Source organism: Fistularia commersonii, chromosome 17, assembly GCF_037954325.1.
Source record: "Fistularia commersonii isolate RoL2024-O1a breed Wild chromosome 17, RoL_Fcom_v1.0, whole genome shotgun sequence".
Classification (NCBI taxonomy): Eukaryota; Metazoa; Chordata; class Actinopteri; order Syngnathiformes; family Fistulariidae; genus Fistularia; species Fistularia commersonii.
Genome location: NC_141300.1, coordinates 9,348,647 through 9,371,025, shown reverse-complemented (window position 1 = coordinate 9,371,025; position 22,379 = coordinate 9,348,647). Strand labels below are relative to the sequence as shown.

Sequence of the window (22,379 nt, the reverse complement as noted above, 5' to 3'; positions counted from 1 at the left end):
GTAATAATATTATATTTAGTTGTTCTGAGTCAAGCTAAAGTGAGGACACAGTTCTAATGCAGGGAAACAGGCAGAATGGGGGAAAAGGAGAGGGGAGTTCAGAGCATTACAACACAGGGTCAGTCCGAGATCAATGCAATTCCAATTCAGCTGGTTGTCAGATTGGAATCCTTGCAAAACATCTTTTTATTTATAAAAGGGAGATATAGAGAAAAAAAAAAGGTCTGTAGCTACAAAGCACAAGAAATATCTTTTGAGAATATTACAGGATCGTCATGATCGTTGTTTGTTGCTGTTGTCAATATTATATTAATACCCTTGTTCGCTCACGTTGTGTAGACTCTCTTTGAGTTGCGTTTTTTTTTCTTTTTGAAATTGGGTTGAATTCTATGCCGCTGCAAGACGAGAATCCCAACTACATCTTCCAAACAGCCTCCGGTTCCACCTTCTACTGTCACTCCTTTTAATAATTTTAAAACGTTGTCTCTGCCCGATCCCACCCCGGAACCCCATCTCACTTCTTCAGCTGCTGCTCTTCCTCTCCTGAGCTGTTGGCTATTAATTTCTCTCTACGCTTTTTTTTTTTTCCAGTGTTTTTTTTTTTTTTTTTCGCTATTCACTTTTGCTATTTTTATTAAAACACTTTCATAGTTATTCTGAACAGTATTCATGTGACGCTTTACTGTGTTTTATGAATCGATTGGTCTCTTTATACAAAGGCTTGATTACTTCATGCTATCTGTGCCAGGGCCTTAGGGGAAAAGTGGAGGGATAGAAAGGTTAGTAAGAAAGAGAGGAGGTGCCCTTGACCCCCCTATGACAACCTCTGCCCCCCAGACATGAAAAAAAAAGCTATTTTCAAAAAGTAAGCGTGCCATGCAGGGATGGAGTTGAAAGAAGTAAAGACACGGTGGTAAAGATGATCAATGATTAATCATTTGATACACTTATAAATTGGTGATTTTCATGCCGGGGCAGAATGTTAGTAGAGGTTATAACAGCAATGAAAGTTGAGTTATAACATGTACGTGCTTCTAAAAAGCATATGTATCTACAGTACAGTACCTTTGTTACATGGCACTGGATTGACATTATTTTGTATGGGCGGTGAAAATGAAGGCCAGGAACTTTGTTTTATGTCAACGAAAACTGCATTGGGAGTCACTGTGGGGAAAATGTTACTTGGATTAAATAATAATCAAAAATTACTATGGTCATGTAAACAAAAGACAAACGTTAAATTCTCTCTCAACAGGTCAGTGATTTTAAGGGTTTTGTTTGGCCCGGCATTTCTAGTTTCTTTTTAGTGCTATTCATCTTTTCACATGTTTCTGCACGGTTGTTATTACAATAAACACTAATATTGCAATGACCAAAAAAAAAATCAAAATAATTCACAAATGATGATGTCAGGTGAAGCAAAGATGAATAAAAATTTGTGTACAGACTGATACTCATATAATAAATATACACACGATCAACAAAAATAAAACTCAGGACATATTCATGGTAATAATAATAAAAAACATTTGTTAACAACAAAAGGTCTGGGAAAGTAAATAGAGTGAGGAGAAAAGGGAACAGAGGCTTTTCTTTGACTTTGTTCGAGATGTTTTTCAAAGTTGTCGAGGTTTTCCAACTAAAACTTTCAGCAGGCTGAAGAACATCAGGGCGAGAAGATGGAGCGAGAAGAGACAAGAACTAAAAACATTATATATATATATATTTATATATATATGTATGCCTATAATTTTTTTTTAAATTATCCTCATTATTAATATGTACCTAGTTGCATTTTTCTTTTCTTTTTTTTTCTTTTAAATAATTGTCATCATCACCGTCATCGTTTCCACAGCAGTGTCAGAGGAAGAGGAATGGGGTGGGAGGGCGGTAAAGGCAGGAGGAAGGAGAGGACTGGTGGGGACATTACGAGGCGCGCTCAGTACAAGCCACACCCTCGGAGGTTGTTGGCGATGATGATGTCGGTCACGGCGTCGAACACCACCTGGATGTTTCCTGTATCCGTGGCGCAGGTCATGTGACAGTAGATTTCCTTGTTTGGAGAGCGATTCTTGCTCTCGAACTGTGCTTGGATGTAAGCGGCTGCGTCCTCGTAGGTGTTGGGTCCTGCAAGGAGATAGACAGAGAACAGCAGAGATAGTGTGTTTCAGTGCTGCAAATAACATCCTTTCCCAAATCTTATAGGTTCCCATCATTTAATGATCATGATCGTGATGGTGTTTATTGTAAAAGTTTGACTTTTTAATCTTCTTGTTCAGTTTACTGCTGCCCGGGCTACAGCTGGGATTACCTCAGTGTGTGTCATTGGGATGAGCTGACGGGGCTTTTACAGCAACACTGTGACACTCTTCGGAAATTTTTCTCCAAAGGAGGGATGGCGCTAATGTCAGTTCTGGACTTTGCAAGCAGCGCGGCATTTAGTTTGAAACAGGTTACAGCACAGCAATGTGCAATAGCAATAGCAAGACATTGCAGGCATTGTAGTCATTCTAGCAATGCTGGCTGGATGCATCAGGGAATGAGAATTTCAAATGCAATTTGCCCGCAACGCAGAGCAGCTGAGATCAAAAAGGGTATGTGAGAACTATGTAATGTGGCTGTTAGAGGCTTAAATTGCTAACAGCTGCTAACACTCCTGATGTCTGGTACCATCTGAAGTCAAGAGCTTGGACACCAGTTAATATTTTGAATATAAATACACACACACACACACACACACACACACACACACACACACACAAACACACATTTCTCTTTATCTATCTATCTATCTATCTATCTATCTATCTATCTATCTATCTATCTATCTATCTATCTATCTATCTATCTATCTATCTATCTATCTATCTATCTATCATCCATATATAGAGAGAGATATGTGTGTTAGTGTGTATAAATATATATATACAAATAAATAGATTCACTGATTGCTAAATAACTTGTAGTAACACCACATTCTTTCTTTACTAATTGCGGTCATGGATGACTTCATACAATAATTTGACACAACTGCGTCAGGTCAGCGAATGCAAACTATCTAAAAATAGGCTGTTACTTTTTAATTGCAATAATGTTGTAAAGTAAATTACTTTAACAAGGAATGGGTAATGACACTTTCCCAAGAATAGATAAACATTGAAAAATTCATTCATAATCTATGTCCTAATTATCCTGCAGTTAGGGTTGCAAGTTAGGGCGAGAGCTCATCCCAGCTGTGATTGGGCGAGAGGCGGGGTTCATCCTGCATTGGTCGATCACAGCGCCGCATGTAGAGATAAATAACTATTCAGGTGTCATAGAATATACTATACTACCTTTTCACTCCCCCATTTACATATCTGTGCAATTTAGGGTCACCAGTTGACCAATATGGAAGCAGAGAGGCTGCCTTATGAAATTGAACCAGGAACCTTTTAATGTGAGGCAGATGCGTGAACCACCGCACCACAATGTGGCCCAAAAACACAAACATTTTTGAGTAATTATCTTTTTTTTTTCTTTAAATTTCAAATGAAATGCTAACGCAAACAGGTTGCATATAATCCCACTCATTGGAATACCTGACTCATTGACTCCCGTCACAACTCCTTCCAATATACACAATAGCAAAGGTAGACGGAACTTCCAGACTCATATTGTTGTCTGCCCTGGCATTCAAACACATTGCACACTTGCTGGCTTTTACGGCAGCAGCAGAGAGTATGACCCAACATTCTAGCTGTCACTTGTCAAATATGTGAAACAAAACTCGGGAGTAGCAGCAGCAGTAGGGGGGGAGAGAGAATGGTGAATAAATAAAGTCTGAACTTGACAGATATGGGGTTTTACAGCCTGTTCAAGACTTATACTGGTAATTGATGCTGTCTGGTAGGTATTATTCAAGATAAACTCATACAAGTTTGAATACAACTTATGGCATTTTCTCCCTAAAAGGAAGAAAACAGAATAAGTGACTCGCTTTTATAGAAGACAGAGCAAGCTTCGGCAAGGCCAAACACCAGCCGTTGGATATTTGAAGGAAAATTTCAGTACTTTTTACCATGGGTGCTATTTTCCAATCTTCTGAGATCTCCTCTTTATTAAGGATGAAAAATATTGAGGCAATCAAGCAAGGTTGTACTCTCTTTCCAGGTCTTTCAACAAATCTCCATTGATAAATTGGGTAAGGAGTAATTTGGGTTTTGTTATTTTCTGTGGACTACCTTCTCTTCTACCCTTGCAATGGCTCATGTGGGGCAGCAGCCATGAGTCTTTAACCATCAGCAGCCATCAGTAACTGGTTTTAATGTTTATGTACGCAACACAAAGCAAATAAGAGGAACTTAAACTACAGGTATCTTTGCGCTTGGGAAAAAACTTGGACATCAATGAAATCAACCTCATGCATGTATTGAGAAACCTGGATCTAAGAAGGTGCCAATTCATTCTAGTGGCTAAATTTGGGAATCCCAAGTGAGTGACACTGGGCCCACAAATCTGTTTTCCAAGACTATAATGAAATTTCTAAATATTTTGTCACCTTTTAACTATCCTGATTTGTTTGGTGCTACATCATCTTGATATCCGTGAAGAACTAGAGGCTCCAGCACCCTCAGGACGCTGTGTGAATAATTAAGGACTAAAGAAACTGTGGAATTTTAAGACTGAAGTAAAATATAAATGCAAGACTCTGCAATCAAACGAAGTACTGATGCCGAGAACCAGTTTGAGACTGTCAATTACTTTGGGGATGTTTCATGCTGATAATGTTGTCTTGCTCAGTACTGCAACCATTACTCTCTGTACTCATCCAGAGCCAAAACAAAAACAAGATTTTTCATTGTTTGTGACTGTCAGGGCTACTCTCCAGGGTGGGCATGCAATACAGATCATCCTTTTCAGTATCTCCAGCACTTCACTTTCAATGCATCTGTCATATTGCTTTCTCACTATAATTTAAAAAGTGGCTGCTTTTGAAACTACACCTGCATATTTCAACCCCGATATTGACAAAGATGGAGCGTGTACATGATCTAAGCCAATGTTAAATCTAGCTCATTGAAATGCAAACCTAGTTTATATTTGTACCTTTACATGCATCGGTTGCTTGATAAATGCAAAATCTGCTGCTTTATATATTTTGAAAACATTTTACGATTCTAATCTCTGTGCATTAGGCTGCAAAAATGTAAAGTGTGACCTGATCACAGACATACTTGGAGTATTCGGATTGGCTACTTTTCAGGCTCAAATCAGCCCTAATCCACTTCATATTTTTTCAGTTTCATCAGACATCTTAAAAAGCAAACAATGACTGCCTTTGTCTGACCAAAGATAGTCTTGTAAAGAAATCAGTGTGTCTTTGAGGCCTTGGAAAGGTCCAAACAGTAGTGTGTCTCTCTGTAGTGAGTCATGTGTATTAACTGCAGATGTATCAGCCCCTAGTAACTCATTCCATGTATTTTTGGACCCATTGGTGTAATTTACAGAGGATAGTCAAAAGTGGCATGTGAAGAGGACAGAAGAAAGACATGTCACATGTCAGACTAACTTGCTGTTGAGACCAAGTAAAGCTTGTGACAGACAGCTGGGAGAGCAGACAGGTCTCGGTTGCCGTCTTTCCTCCTTCTGGCTGATCAAACTTGACTGTCTTCGTCTCTCTTACTCATAATCCCTTCTCTCTCACTGCCAAAGTCACAACTGACTGTATTCATTATGAGGTATTGACGTAAAACAATGGTGTCTAATAAGATGGTCTAATTTACGTTTGCGTTTTCCGAGCCCCTTCCATGACATGTAACTATCGCTTTCATTGTCCATGGATGAAAATTGGTCACCTGTTTTTCTAAGTTTTCAGACACTGGAACCCAGTGACTGTTTCTGAAGAAAAAAAAGAATCTGAGGAGATTCTGCTTGATCCGTCAATTAATGGTAAAACCATCACAAGCCAAGATTTTAGGCTCTACTTTGGTTGAAAAGCCTTTAAATGGATGTGAAAAGTGACTTAATTTTTCAGATTTTACCTGTGTATTCAGGGAAACAGATGCTGAGTGGAGACTTCTTGATCTTTTCTGCAAACAGATCCTTCTTGTTCAGGAAGAGGATGATGGAGGTGTCAATAAAGAACTTGTTGTTGCAGATGGAGTCGAATAACATCAGTGACTCGTGCATGCGATTCTAAGAGGGAAGGAAGGAAGAAGAGAAGAGGGGAAACAAAAGAATTGCTGAGGATTTGAATAAGAATTACTGAAACAAGTTGGGGCAGTTGGGTTACACAGCTGGATAGAAAAAAGCATATCAGATTACCCAAATGTCAACCAAATCCTGGTTAACTTTAATGGGTAAAATTATCAGCATCTCAGTTCAACCTCTACGATAGAAACTCACTGTTTGGGATTAATATGAAGACATAAAGAGAGAGAAAAAAATACATGGGTTAAGCCAAAAAAAAATAAACAAGTTAATTCACAACTAAATAATACTATTTTCAGCTTTCCATCCAAACACACAGGACACACAAGCATGCACACAAACACTAAAATAATCACTCATATACAGTTTCTGATGTGATGCTTTATTGTCATTTCTTTCATATATAAATACAAGTTTTAATAAATTATCACAGCAGTGAAAGAGATACAGCAGAGACATTTACTTACAGCACTCAGTGAAATAAAGCAACCATTCAAACACACAAACGCACACACTCACACACGCATATGCAAGAGGTTTGTCTGTAAAGGGGTCTAACAGTCGAGGAATTATTGGTTGGTATCTAACGGAGCCTGTGCATGAATAACAGAGGGGTCGATTGAGTATATGTTGTGTGCAAGGACACATAAAAGCATATATTCTGCCTCCTATATTTGATACAAGGTCATTACAGTCATGACGGCACCACGTTAGCAATCCAGCGACAGACCAAGGTCTCCCTGCCCCTGTAGAACTATAAGCGCTATGTACATCAGTCAGGAAAGCTGTTTGAGAAACTAATTGCAAGACAATGCACAGCCAGCAAAAGGAAAAAGTAGGATTTTAAAGCAATATAAAAAAATGGCTACAGCTGTTACCATTGGCATATTATTGAATCATGTTTTCCTTTGTTACACCACTTGCTATCTTTGTTATCTGAACACACAAGTGCTAGTATTTTTGTAAATCAGAAAAATAGACTGGCTGCCATTAAGCTTTTTTATGGTTTATCTAAATTATCTAAATTGCTTTTTCAATGCAGCCCATTGGAATCAATTATTTATCATCTGGACGGACATAAAAATACATCACCAAGTCTTTTGTCTGCCTTGTTTGTCTCCTTTCCCACTGGTCTCTTGAGGTTTATTGTTGATTCATTGTTGGAAAGGTTGTTTTTTTTTTAATAAAAGGTGTGCAAACATGAATTAAAACGTGAGTGCACACACACACACACACACACACACACACACACACACACACACACACACACACACACACACACACACACACAAACATACATATAAACGTAAATATTTTGACTACTGAAGAATGACACCTTTTTCATTTTATTGCTCTAATTCCATTTGCTGACAATGCTCTATTTACACAGAATAGATATATAAATAGTATCCTCCTTTTGCTGACTGAAAGGGAAAGCAGTCCCTTTATCACATTTTGTCTACTGCAAGGGAGGGAAACTACACAATTTCTATCTTTGACCCGCCCACAAGGGTAAAATTATGCTTTATCAGTCTTTCCTCTTGGATGCTTCTCCTGAAGGTATGCTTACCTTCATACCAAAGAGTTAGAGTTAACCCGAGCTTAGGATAATCACAACTATCTTTATTTGCTATATCTTCTTTCTTTAAACTACTTGTATAAGGAATAAAAAAAACTTGTTCTTCTTCAACTGGATTTCTTAATAATCAACAACGAAGAATTTTTCAACCTTAAAAGGAATTCATAAATGAGAATAAATAGAGTAAGAGTAATATGTTGAGTGTTTGCAAGCTGTGGTGAAGAAAAATGTGGTGCCAGAGAACAGAGGAAGACAAAAATGTACAATACAGCCTTGTTTGAATTGAACTTTCAGACAATATGTTTAAATACAGAAGAGTTTTTAGATGAATTACTGTTCGTGGCTGATTTAGTGCCAGGCTATAATGAATTTTTATGTTACAGTTAAATTAAGGGGTTAATTTGCTTTGCATGTAATTTCCCTCAGGGTGATTTAACATGCCACCGAGGAATCTGTGCTGTGGACACATTCGCTTCTGTGTAAAGCCTGAGGTTAATACAGGCATGAAAGAACATGGAAGACAAAGCTGGAACAGTATGCAGCTCCCCCCAGCCAAGGCTGGATATGAATTAAAGTATTTCCTTTCATCAAGAGTGTGAATTCAAATGTCCTAACTTCCCGTTAATGTAAAATTCACCCACTGTTTTACAGCTAAAATCTACTGCTGTGTAGGCTCTCAGACTTTTGAAGAGAAATGTACAAAAAAAGATTTCGACGAGGGATGTCTTTGCGAAACACAATCAATCAATCAATGATAAACAATGAAAACTGTGATTCACTTATTTTGCATAAGATAGTTCCTATTTGAGACTATACTCTTAATATGGTATTATTTTGCATCAAGAAGTATGTTGTGACATTTTCAAGTCCTTTACACATTTTGGGTCTCTAGTGTGTGTCTGTGTGTGTCACAGAGGCCTCGTGTATAAAGGGTAGACAAGTGCCTTCTGGGTAATTAATCCACAGACCCTGACTCTGCCACAACACCCATGGGCTAACATTCGCATGCTCACACACACACACACACACACTCAAGCATGCGCACACACGCACATGCACGTACATATGCACGCACGCACACACACACACACACACACACACACACACACACACACACACACACACACACACAGCAGGCTGATCAACAGCCTTTGGCAACTCTCTGTCTCTAATTAGTCAAAGTTGGCCCAGATGAGAGATCTTAAGACGTCATCTACCTGGTCTGGTGAAAAAAAGGGAATTTTGCAGCTTGGAGCAGAGGGAGCAGACACACATTCCTGTTTGAGTGCGAGGGGAAGGGTGGAATAAAGCAAACGCTCATAAATAAAGGAGCTCACACATGCTGTCAGACAAGTCCAATGACAAACAATGCTAGATTTCAATACCAGCCAGGAAGCAGCGCTTATCAAGCTAAAGCTAATACTACTTAATGTTACAGGTGTTTTGTAAAACATAAATGCTGAAACTGATCCCATATATTGCGGATGTAAATATAATCTCGGCAAAGCTGTTCAGTACATCAAACCCGATCTTACAGCAGCTCAGGGATGTGTAACAGGCAACAGAAGGGGGGACTCAGTCAGCAGGAAGCAGAAACATCAAGGATGGAGCTTTGACCAAAAGGCCGATATTCTGGTCCCACTAGAATCACCACTATAAAATATTTTGAAGCTCACCCATCACTTATTAAGGCACAGTGGCAGACAAAAACTATAAACTGTGTAGGGCCATGCAATAGAGGCAGCCGAGGGGCCTTATAAAATCAATGCTTCCACTGAAGCAATATCAGAGACTTTTGGGGTTGAGTCAGCAGCATATGGCCTCTTGCGCTTTTATTTTATAGAGATTTAAGAGTGGAGACGGTGACCGGGCAACATGAGAGCCTGGAAAAGCAATGAGGAAAAGAAGATGAGAAGTGTCGTGTGATGGTATGAACAAGGATTGCAGTTCCCTTCAAGCCAACAGAAATTTGATCTATGGTACCGTTTTAATTATATTAGAGCACTTTTTTTTTTTACATAAGATGAAATTTATCCATGACAAAATTGGCACAAGATGTGACTTTGGTCTTTTGTTGAGTTCCAGCTTTTATAGTTTGGTGGAAAAAGTCTAAAAGCAGCCAAAGTCAATCTATTCTATGGTTCAAATAAATATAATTGTCTAAATATTATGCACCATATTTGCAACACACAATTTTTTACAAATATTATCAGTGTCTATGTCAATGTAAATAAGGCCGTCTATGACAGTGATACTCAAGAAGGTTGGTAGTTTTAATTTATTGCACTTTTAAAATTTGAACCAAAATGTATCCAACTCAACATTTAAAATATTGACAGTCTGTTCTTTTTTTCAATTCCGATGTTTGTATAAGCACTCAACAAGCCTGAGTGCCAGCGTAGACAATTAAAATGACATTTTAAGTACGTATCCAAGAGTAAAGCGCTACTGAATGTACAAAGGCATCTAGAAAAATCCAAGTAATCCGAGGATGACAACAAAAAACAGCTCTACTTTAAACTTCTGGTAGTGTGACTGTTATGCACTGCTGATTCTTTGGAATAAAACAGGAGATAATGAAAAACACAGGACGATTTAAATAAGTCTTAATTGCTTGGTGGATTAATCATGTGACCACACAGCTAATTAATTCATGGATTAAAGGTTAGGCGGACCAACAGCAGAGTGTAATTACATTATTTAACTACCTTTGACTGGCTATTGTATGATGACACTGCAGATATTGGCCACATGACCTAAAAGGTACCATGTGAAAAAATGGACTGCGAACAGCATCATCAGTACAGGCCACACCCTCGGAGGTTATTGGCTATGATAACATCGGTTACGGCATCAAAGACAAACTGGATGTTGTTGGTGTCTGTGGCGCAGGTCACGTGGGAGTAAACCTCTTTGTTGGGCGACTTGTTCTTGAACTCATATTGAGACTTAATGTAGGCGATTCCCTCCAAGTAAGTGTCGGGACCTGTGGGAAGAGACAGACGCAGATGACATACAGGGAAGTCTTAAGCTTCATGAGTGCACTTTCACGGTTTAATCAAACCATCGTAGGTGAGCTGCCCAACCGATTCTGCGTCAGCACTATTTTCTAATATTTCCTCAAAATGTCACCTTTGACTGCCTTGGTCAGCAAATGTTATGCTGAGGTGTTCTGTGCGGCGTGCAGGAGGTTGAGGGCGGTTGTTGGGCTGAGTTTTATGAAACGTTGACAAGTTTTTCGACACCATGGAGTGACACACATAAAAGGGATGGGGGAAAAAGCTCTGGCGTTCTGAGTCAGGGTCCTTGAAAATCAACATTGTGATAGGACTACAAGCTCGCAGTAACAATTCATGATACAGTGATTAATTCTACAGGCCTGACAAATATACATTGTAGCCCTCTAGGCTTGTATCCAAGACTTTGTCGCACAGATGATTCAATTGAGATTTTCAGTTGTTTTATGTTTTTAATGAGTCAAATCTAACTGATTTGCCAGTAGCAGGACTACGGTTTGGCTGTCTGCTTCAGCTCCCGTGTCAAAGAAAGAGGAGTGGAGATGAAGAGGAGAAGAAACAGGTTTAGAATCCTAATTCTCTTTTTCTCACACTCTCGCTTCTTTGGTCCCTCTCAATGTTGCTTTCCCACAGCCTTGGCTTTGTCTTGTTTTCATTCTTATTCAGCTACATTTGAGCACATGCTCAGTGTCTCCCTAATATTGTCTCTGTTTTCTCTCCTCGTACAGCTCTTCTGTCTGAGATCACCCCCACGTTGTACGATCATCAAACCTAATCTGCTCATCTGACCTCCTCGGCATTTGTTACATTTTCTGAACCGGTTTCTCTTACCCGGCATCTTCACGCGGACCTTTATCCTGATGGGCAGAATCGAGTCAATACAGACCACATTGCAAGTACTGAGTCATTTCCCTTGTATGGATGTATTTGGATTAGAGTGGTACTTTTGTTGGGCTACCGACAAATTGTCCTGTCAGTGCCAGAATATGACTGAAAATATCAGTGGAAACCCACTTACAAAATCAGATATGAGCTGATTATTTCAATTTGTGTTGAGGTTTCAGTCCATTGAATCACAATTTTGCCTGGATTCTCAATTTTGCCAGTGTCACTGGATTCAGTGTGTCTTCACCATAAGCTTTAAGAGCAAATTAAGTACCAGGTGTCAACATATAACTGAAATATTCTTTGCATTCATTTGCTTTCAGTGGAGGTTTTCAGTCATCCAGGTCATGGTGAATTCTTGTCGAACAGTTGCCAAGACAAGAAGATTTCGATGATTATGCGTATACTAATTTATTAACACAATAAAGTGAATGCCGAGAAATGAAGAATTGTAAATGTAAAACAGATTGGGATTTTCGTGGGGTCCAAAAAGTCAGCCTGAAATACAGCTCGAGACAAATGAACAACCACGCCATATTCTTTGAGAAGGTGGTGAAAATCACAATATAATTAAACCAGACATAATGCCATTTGCTTTCTTGTGGATTGCAACTTCAAACTCAACGCATACAAGGCAGATATGCTGGCTGTCTTGTTGTTGAGAGAGGTAAATGTTATGATTATTTAATCAAAACGAGATCTAGTGATGGACAATAAACAGAAAAACTATTGATCTGAACACATTAGATTCAATAAGACATTTGAAATTTCAGCTTATACACATGGCAATTGCATGCTGGTATTAAGTGCTGTGGGAATTGACACATTTCAACTGGGGGCGAGGTCTGGAGAGCTGGCAAAAACTGTTTTATCTTTTTATGATGCAATGTTTTTAAATATGCATTGCACCTTTAAAACCACTAAAACCAAGCGAGCAGGGGCTCCACTGAATATGAGGGTAATATTAGACAGAGAAGAGTACGACGAGATGAGGTCGAGAGAGGGGATTTTTCTGATAGAATTAACTAGTAGTTCAAAGACACAATATTTTGTTTCATGAGCACTTTTTAAAAGGCCTTTGTCCTTGAACAAATGAGAACGTTGTCTATGGATATAAGATCAGGATAAAATGAGATTCAATAATAACCTTTATTATAAAAAAAAAATAAAAATCAGGTTTTCATGAAACTAAAAGCTAATGGTTTTTGGGGTGTTTATTCACACTTCATTTTATAAAATCCCAATATTAGATTGTTCTTACAGCAATTGGGCAATAAGAATAAACAACATGCATCAAAACACCCCTGTTCTAATCATGGGTGAAAATCTTGCATTTACTAATACATTTGGGATTTATTAGTATCACAGGGATCGTGCCCATACGCAGAGGATTTATGGGACTTTTTCTTTCAGTTAAGTATACAATTTGTGGCACCTGTGTCGAATGTAGTCATAGACATGACATCTACACATTCAGGTGGTTATGAACACATTTGGTGTTCTTGTCACATTTCATAATTCCAACATATGAATTCCACACTTCTCTCTTATTGCTTTTTGCACAATTATTTGTTAGAGAAAAACAAAATCAGTCATGCATGGAGCCTGAAGCTCACTGATGCCTGGCACCTCAGGCATAATTATAAAAGATTGTAATAATACTGCATTTGTTCAGAATGGAAAACCATATCACATAACATCTTAATTCTTTTATACACTACCATTACTGATCACACATTCTATTATTCAGTAGATCAAAATGTACATCTTCCTGTTATCACTTATCAGTGTATGACCAAATAATGTGATATATGTCCTTGCTGTTTCGTTGCAGTTACATAACAAAATTTTGACAGAACAGGATATGATTGCATGTAGAAAGACGAGTGAGCTGTTGACGCACCGGTGTATTCGGGGAAACAGACAGATAGCGGTGACTTGCTGATCTTGGACTCAAACAGGTCCTTCTTGTTGAGGAAGAGGATGATGGAAGTATCATTAAACCACTTGTTGTTACAGATGGAGTCAAAGAGCTTCAGAGACTCATGCATTCGGTTCTGCAGAAGAGACATTGGCAAGGATTAAACGGGCTGTAATGCAAATAGATAAAACAGATTGAGACCTACAGTTTCATCAAAACAAACCCATTGAAATCAAACACACAGGCATGTGGCATTTACACCTTTGTTCCAGATCCCATGTGCTAGATACGCACAATCAGAAGACAATTGCACAAATACCAAGAACAAGTACTGTGTGGTTTTCAGTTGCTCTTTTCTGCTAAATGATGAGTGTATATGTATCTGATCGCTCTTCCGTGAATAAATATATTAGTATGAGAAATTATTAGTTTGCTGCTTGATGTTAGTATGTTAAATAAAGCCATGCATTTGTAGCTTTAGATTTTAAGCAACAACATTCTCCTGCAGCAGTATTTTTCTATAATAATGGGGATTGCAAAAAATTAAAAAAAGTGTGGAGCTCTCGGTCACAACTAGTGCCATACACCGTTGTTGTGAATCTGCATTATGAATGCTTAATGACACTGGTTTGGGCATAAAAAGTATTTGAAATAATCTTAACAATTTGAATAATTTTAATTATTTTAATTTGCTATTCAAAACACACTCATTTAAATGGTATTGAATTAAAATGTAAAAAAACAGAATCTAACTCCGCAAGGTATATTCCACACATTACTCCACACATACTCTCTTTGCAAAAGTTTAAAATCTTTGATTTACTCCTGCACACACTAATTCAAACATTCAAGAATACACAGTAAATCCAAATGGACATTTTAAGTATGTTGAGTTTATGCGGCATACTTAAGATTTTTGAGTTTATTGGATGCTTAAGGTTATGATTAAAATTGACTGGTTTTCAAACTAAGGAAGTACAACTCTTACTCAAAATAAGAGGGAACAACTTCAAAGAATATGTACGACTTGGGGTTGGTTTACCCCAAACAAAACAACCCAATAACCAAACAAACAACGGCAGATATTTAAATGAATCAACGAAATACTTCAGGCAATCACTTGCCTTATTTTTCAAGTTCTGTCAACTTGTTTGGGTTTACAGTGCACATTAATTAAAAGAAAAAAGTATTTGATCTTTTTCCTAACTAGGCACTTCATTATTTAGAAGGTTGGATTTTCCCCATTAATGATTTACTCTAAATTGAGCTGTGAGTACTTATCGACAAGGAAAGCAAAAAATTAAACAAAAAATGTAATTCTATTATAAACTGCCTTGTAAAGAATCACCTTCCCCTGTAAGTATGAGCTGAAAGCAGTTTCATTCTGTCTACAGATCTTTGTTTCTAAGGAATCTGTACAGTAGAACATCTGATTGATGGTGCCGATTGATAAACCAAATTATGGGAAAACATAAGTAAAGCATTCTGTAAGATTTATGTTGATCAGTTTTACATTGGAAAATAATGATATTGAAATAGTTGTTAGGGCTGGGCAATTTTCAATATTCATTGTATATGTTGTAAACGTGACAATCTCATGAATAAATTAAACAAATTTGCTGCATCATTTTATATATAGATATACATTTTTTTGTTGTTTTCCATTTAAGTCATCCTTTTCCTAACTTGATGTTATCAAATACAAAATTGTCAAAGCTGAGTTATTCTAGAAAGTTAAAGTTTTTCACTTGATATTTCTATCATCACTCATTAGTAAAAAAAAAAAATAGAAATTAATAAATTTGTAAGTGTTTAGAAAATGTATATACACATATCCATACTGAATATCCAGTATATGGACAATTTAAGTGCATTTTAATTAAATCTATTCCTTGTCACATTGAGATTCACAAACGCTATGTGTAGTGTACTTGAGATTTCAAAACCCAAGCAGACATTTAGATCAGAACTTCAGAATGTTGTGTATTTTCCTGACTGCCCAGCTCTAATATTATATCTGTCAATAAACTATGATCAGACAAACTAAACTGACACACATGTTAATATATAGATCATCATAAATGCACAGCATGCAGTACATGCACAATTATACAAGATATTGATTAGCGATCAGATGGAGTCACTGCTTTCGACTCTTGGTCAAACTATCGACCTATCAGAAGGTTTCATACCTGTCTGTGGGTGGAGCCTCTTTTAGAAGATCTGACTGCTGATTGGTTAGAGAGGACAGTCGATGGCGAGAGTGACAAGAGGAGTGGAAGGAGCCAGAGATGCTGCAGGGTGGAGCTTAAGAGCAGGAACAGAAAATGCAAGGGATGTGCCCAACTCGCGCTTGGACCCCTAATCATTCATTCCCTGCGTGCACTGTGTGTGCATGTGCATGCACGCACACGCACGCATGCATGCACACACGCACACAGGCGCACACAGGCGCGCGCACACACACACACACACACACACACACACACACACACACACACACACACATACACAGCGCAGAAACAGTCTGTAGAAGACAGAACTTTATCCATTTTTCCTTTGGAGCAGCCGTCATTGCGAACAATAGCATGAGTTTTTGCGTTTTTTTTTATCTTCATGGCAAAAGGGTAAAGGGAAAACACAATGCAAGCACTTCAAAAAGAGGAAAAGGGGGTTACAAAGCAAAAGAAGTGTTTTATTGTGTTTTGAATGTGATTGTGGGTATTGGTGCCCGTGTGTGCATAACATTTGCATGGCAACATTCTAGAGAGCGTCAAGCAAGCATTGCTGTCTCTATGGAGAAACATGGTATCATATACATTTCCAGCACCGTGTAAAAGAAACAACCGATATACATGTATAAATATTTTGGTTTATCTTTTCCATTTATGTGAACATACTTGTGCTGTAAGCCTCCAAACATTGAGTTTGCTGCTTGATATTATGTTTGATAACCACATGAGTGCTGCTTGTGAGGCAGATAAAAATAAACAATACATAAAAACAGCGACGCCCTTTAAACCACTGTATTTCACACTGTTGAAAGCATGTGAGAAACCTATCGATGATGGTTGTTGACACACTTGGGTGGCTTTTATTATACCTAGAAAGCTGTTCATTAATTGTACCTTGAGGATTGTTAATTTTAATTTTCATCAAGCACATTGATGGTTGTTAATATAATTAGAAGACAGGTTATCGACCCAAATGACTGATTATACACCCATATGACTAAAATAATTCTAGTGGACTGTTAGCATACCTAGGTAATTGATGGTGTTTAAATAACTGACTGTTAACATGGATAGATGGATGGAACTATAACTTGAAGACATTGACAATATCTAGAAGGCTGTTTACGAAGATGGATGTTTAATATACCCGAGAGGTTTATCAAATAAAGCGCTAATGTTTTATTTTTGGACCCTGATGTCCAATCATATACAGTAAAAATTAAAGCAGAATTTAAACCATACAAGCTTTTTGGAAGGAGAAGATGCTTGCAATGATGCTACGTCAACAACATAGTAAATGTCAGAAAGCTGCCATTCCATATGATGAGTCTATTATTTATGGTGTGGGTTATTTTTCTGGAAATCCTAAAAATTATAGGATCAAACTGACTGTTGGCTGAATAGTTTTTGATTGGCATATTAACTCTACCCAAACCCAGAAAACTGATTTGTCTTGGACAAACTCATTATTACAACACTAATAACTTTTAGGGTCTTACTTTGCAGAAGATAATCCTCAGCCTATATTGAAAGGAAAAAAAAACAACCTGTGTCAATACGAATTTAATCATATTATGAGTTTCAATTGCTATTGCTCTGAAAGGTGAATAGTGTGTTCAACTCTGGAAAATAAAATCACCTCGCCATTCTCTTAGGCCAGAGAGGATTAGTATTATGGGAAAATTATGCCACTGTAATTAAATTTATAGCGTATCAGTCACTTAGATTAACTCCCCTTAAGGCATACATGAATGACTTTATCACTCTCATTACAGGGAGGGTGTTATCTCTATACTTTTACTGTGCTAAGTTTTGTAATTCCTGTATCACATGCCACGGATCTCAGAGGATGAATGAGCACCAAAACAAAAATTGTTTGCCTGATAATTATAACTCCCACACACTGGTTTGCTTTGCAGAAATTGCGCCTCATTTTGATGGACACGCTACAGGGACCTGTGACTGACTCGCAGATGCTAATGCATCCATGCAAGCTTTGCCAGGACTGAAAAGAATGTTTGCCTGAAATCCGTTCTAATACATTTGGCAGTCAAAGCAGATGCAAAATAAAGTCAATCTATTTACTCTGAAACGTACTGCGTTGAGCAAATGCTTTTGATTTCCCGCTGTTTTATGGATGAAATCTTATGCAGCATAAGCATTTTCAAGAATGATGTTAGATATTTGAATTTGCATTTGGAGCTGTACACCAACTTTTCATACATGTTGATGTTTGGTTGTATGTAGGTTGTGATACCTGCGTCAACTGTTTTCAGGACAGAACCCTCAGACCATACCAGAGACTCATTCCTCCACAATCCTCCAACCAGTTCCTCCCAATTAGTTTAATGTTGACCATAGCATAGTTGTATGAACCACTGGGCCAATTCAATGGCAAGTACATTTTTGAAATCAACTTACAATTTAATCTTGAAAAAAAAAAGAAGATTTATAATCATTTTAACATCAGATGATCTTTTGTCAATTTTGGAGTAGATAGTACTGCAAATTGTGGATGATTTCTCGATTTTTCATATATATATGCACTTCTTCTATTTTCATGGAATTTTGTGCACATCAAATAGGTAGGCAGGGTGGTGCAGTGGTTAGTGCTTTGCCCTCACAGGATGAAGGACCCTGGTTCCGACAAGGTGGACTGTTTTATGTGGAGTTTGCATGTTCTCTCCTTGTCTGTTTTCCTCCCACAGTCCAACAACATGCAGCAGGTTAATTGGAAACAATTTGGAAAATGGCCCCGAGTGAGTGAGCGAATGTTGTCTGTCTTTGAATGTGGCCCTGTGATTGACAGGTGACCAGTCCAGCTTGAATAGGTTCCAGCATCCCCCGCAACCCTGAGTACAGGATAAGCGGTAGAAGATGGATGGATGGAAAATTAATCAAATAATCAAATGTTTGGTGACTTCAATTTTGATGGCTTTGCAATATTCCTATGATCTTGCTGGATGAATAGAAATAGTCATTTCTTTTTCTTTTCAGACAAATTAGGAAATATCTATCAAATACATCAGTTTGACATCTGTTTGATATTGAGTTCATATTTTCTTCTATGATTTCATTCAATTAGCTCATGACACACACACACACACACACACACACACACACACACACAAACATACACCAGTGTGAACATTGGGAAGAACTAATTGACCGATTTTGTGAATGAAAAACTACATTAAAGGATTTTTGCAGATTTAACACAAGGTTATGCACACAACAAAGGAACGTCTTGCAAGTGTGTTTTATGGTAAATAATTCCTATTATGACATTCTTCTGCTGCTTCCATCTCAGCAGGAGGCTAGATTGCATAAAAAAGAGTCGACAACATTTCACTGCCTGGAATTCTCTGCGGGTTATAAATAAACAAGCACATTGTATTCAAACCAGCTCATTCACTCTTTGGTTTCATGGTGGCAACTTAATTTGGCCAGTTTTTGGCCTTTTGGTGCAAGATAAACCATTAAATGTAAAAAAAAAATAAATAAATCAAAATGTTGCGTTTTTTTAAGTCTGGACAGTAAATTATTTTTCATATTTGCTTGGTCATATGAACAGTTGAACCATTAGCGAAGACCATCATCACCATTTTCTCTTCCATTATGCATTCAGCAGACTATGTCTGAAGTCAGGTAGAGTGCCAGCATTCTAAGCTGAAGTGCATACTTCTCCTGTATTGTTGCTTTATCTGTAATTTGCATTTTGTGTTATAGATACATAAATATATATATATATACACACACACATACAAAAATATATGTATTTGTTTTTGTTATATATTCATATATATGTGTTTGAATTTGGGAAATTAATTTACACCGTGATAAATAACACACAAATAATATCATCCCTTTGCATTTTTGCAGAGAAATTCATCAGCTGTGTGCAGGATGAATTTATAAAAATAACTTGTCAAACTATCTCAATGTAACAAAAAATACAATATCCAGAGATTGTCGAGGAGGAGAGCAGACAGTCATCCTTGTAAAGGCTTTACTCACACCATTAGTTTGCATGTTCTTTTTGCAACCCAAAATAGTATGCTACCTATCTTTAATCGTGCTGTTGTAGAGATTATTACATTCTGTAAATGGGTCATGAGTTCACATAGTAACAGAGAAGCTGCATCACTGAAACGCGGTGAAGATATACGCATGAACATCTGTCCTTACCGTGGTCTCGTCCTCATGCAACACTTGGTCATAGCCACTGAGCGCAACGCAGAAAATGATGGCTGTAACGTCCTCAAAACAGTGGATCCACTTCTTCCTCTCTGACCTCTGACCTCCTACGTCAAACAGCCTGAGGGCCAGAGAGTAAATTAAAATATTACAAAACGGAAGACAGACTTTAACCTCTGTTTGTGACCATCTTTACTCAAGTGCCACAGTCGTGAGCTCCCAAGTTGCCAGGCGACAGTAGCTGTGGCACAGATGGCCGATTTGTTTATAAAGTCAGCTTGTGTTTGGATTTGGCTCAGCCGCACTATAATTCCGACGTTAATTGCACAAATGCATTTATTTTTACTTCCGCCCACAACAATCAATATTCCTGCCACCTGCGGTGTATCGTGACTGCCAGTATTTGGATGTCCATCACAAGCAACTGTGATTTTAAACATAAAAAGCCAGTTAAGTAGGGCAAGAATCCTAATACTTTTCTGTCCATATGCAATTTCTGAAGATAACTTGTTGGCCGAATTTGATGCATTGAGGAATAGCTTATTCCAATTGTGTCTTCTTTTTGCTGATTCACTGGTGGCATTTTTTCCTTTTACTGATATAACACACAAATTCAATTTGCTGAGAAAAAAACAACAGGAAATACAACAGACTGTCTCTTTTTTAATTTAAACTGAAATTTTCACAAAGTGAATGTTGGTCCTAAATGTATTTTTTGCGTGAGGGATATAAAGTCAGCTACCAGAGAGCAATCAATCCAAAGTGAATACATGTAATGGGTGTAATGATAGGTGGGTTGACGGGTTCCACCTAGTGCAGGAACACTGCAGCCGCCCACACACTGCTTTCCTGCCAGTCATAATGGTTGAACTGACAATATTTAGGCATCTCAACAAAACACACCCAACTGTCTGCCTACTCTGCTGTTAAGAGAAGAGAATCACTCAGCAGAGTTTTCTCTAGTAGTGTGTGTGTGTGTGTGTGTGTGTATGTGTGTGTGTGTGTGTGTGAAAACACAATTTAATAACACAACAGATAGAGGCAGTAAATAAGTTAATAGTGGAACAAACATCAGCTGCAGAGTGAGATGGTTCATCCACCCAGAAAAATAATTGCTGTTTTCAGTTTATCATCATCTGTTCCATGGGCTTTTTCACTATGTTAATGTGTGTACATATGTGTTTGTGTGTGTGTGAGAGAGAGAGTGCATGTGTGTGTGTGAATGTGCGCAAGCACACCAAAAAAAATAATGATAATTTAATTCTAGGTCAGGATGAGACTCAACTCCTCTTTTCTGTAATTCATGTCACGTTCCCCCCGTCCTCCTCTGTCATCGTCTCTACAGCTCAACGCTGTAATTGAATCCATTCTAATTTTAAGGCGGACAATTATAAATATGGACACTTTGCTTAAGGAATTAATTGTATTACATACTGCCTGGAGTTCACAGTGAATGCACTCAGGAAGGGGATGAAAAGGGGCACACCCATGAATCTTCATACATTTATTTTTTTTAGCTTACGGTCGGAGTGATGAGTACCTGAAGTGGAGGTTTTTGAAGGTAAAGTGTGTCTCCACAATGCCTGTGGTCTTCACACGGGTCCTAAGAATATCCTGCTCTGTGGGCTGGTAGTCGGCTGCACCGATCCGATCTAGGCTGTCAAGGTAGCTGCAAAAATTTACATGACACACAAAAAGAGACATTTAACTTAGCAGATATCTCCTCAAATATCATGGTGCAAATCATACGTGACGCTCGATTCGAGAACGGTTGCCACTGCCGCTTCTGCCAAGACCGACTGTCAGATTATAACATTGCGGCAAATAGAGTGAGGCAGCTGTGTTAATGCTTGTTAGAAATTCACAATAATCAGCATCTAACTGGATAACTAGTGCATTGCTCTGAGCATGAATTATCAGAACGTGGCTATGTATCGAGCCATGTTCATGACTGGCCAGATCTGGTAATCACATTTTATCCATACGTCAGAATCAATACCTTACTTCTGTTTGGCTCTGGTTATGTTAATGTTTTGGAAACTGCAGCAAAAAAAAAAACATTAAAATACAAAAAAATTGACAAACACATGAGAAAGTTATTAATAAAAATGACTGTTATGTAATAAATTCCAATATCACCTGTCCTAAGTGGCTCCACATATCAACTTTGAATCTATTTCAGTCTCACTTTCTCGTTGGTTTGATCAGTTAAAATATGTCCTTTGCCAAGTTCCTGGGCAAAACAAACAAAAGTAGCTGCTGATTTTTGAGGTTGAGAATTGGCTCATTTAATCTGATTCACAGCTCCCTCCCCTCTTTTTTATAGATATATTGTTAAAGATGATGCACAGTGT

General features: G+C 38.0%; 1 protein-coding gene across 3 annotated transcripts in view; it reads right to left on the bottom strand.

The window, feature by feature from the left end:
- Positions 1-1,794: 1,794 nt before the first annotated feature.
- Positions 1,795-22,379, bottom strand: part of LOC147224981 (guanine nucleotide-binding protein G(o) subunit alpha) — an 86,807-nt gene continuing 66,222 nt past the window's right edge. The window contains exons 5-8 of one of the 3 annotated variants that reach the window (XM_086163275.1): positions 21,566-21,694; positions 20,017-20,146; positions 6,024-6,177; positions 1,795-2,127 (exon numbers count right to left, since the gene is read on the bottom strand). In XM_086163275.1, the coding sequence (XP_086019401.1) occupies positions 1,940-2,127; positions 6,024-6,177; positions 20,017-20,146; positions 21,566-21,694 (601 nt within the window). In that variant the 3' untranslated portion in view covers positions 1,795-1,939. Of the gene's footprint in view, positions 2,128-6,023; positions 6,178-10,442; positions 10,758-13,576; positions 13,731-20,016; positions 20,147-21,565; positions 21,695-22,379 lie in introns of those variants that run through there. The other 2 variants (XM_086163278.1, XM_086163276.1) reach the window with 2 other exon arrangements.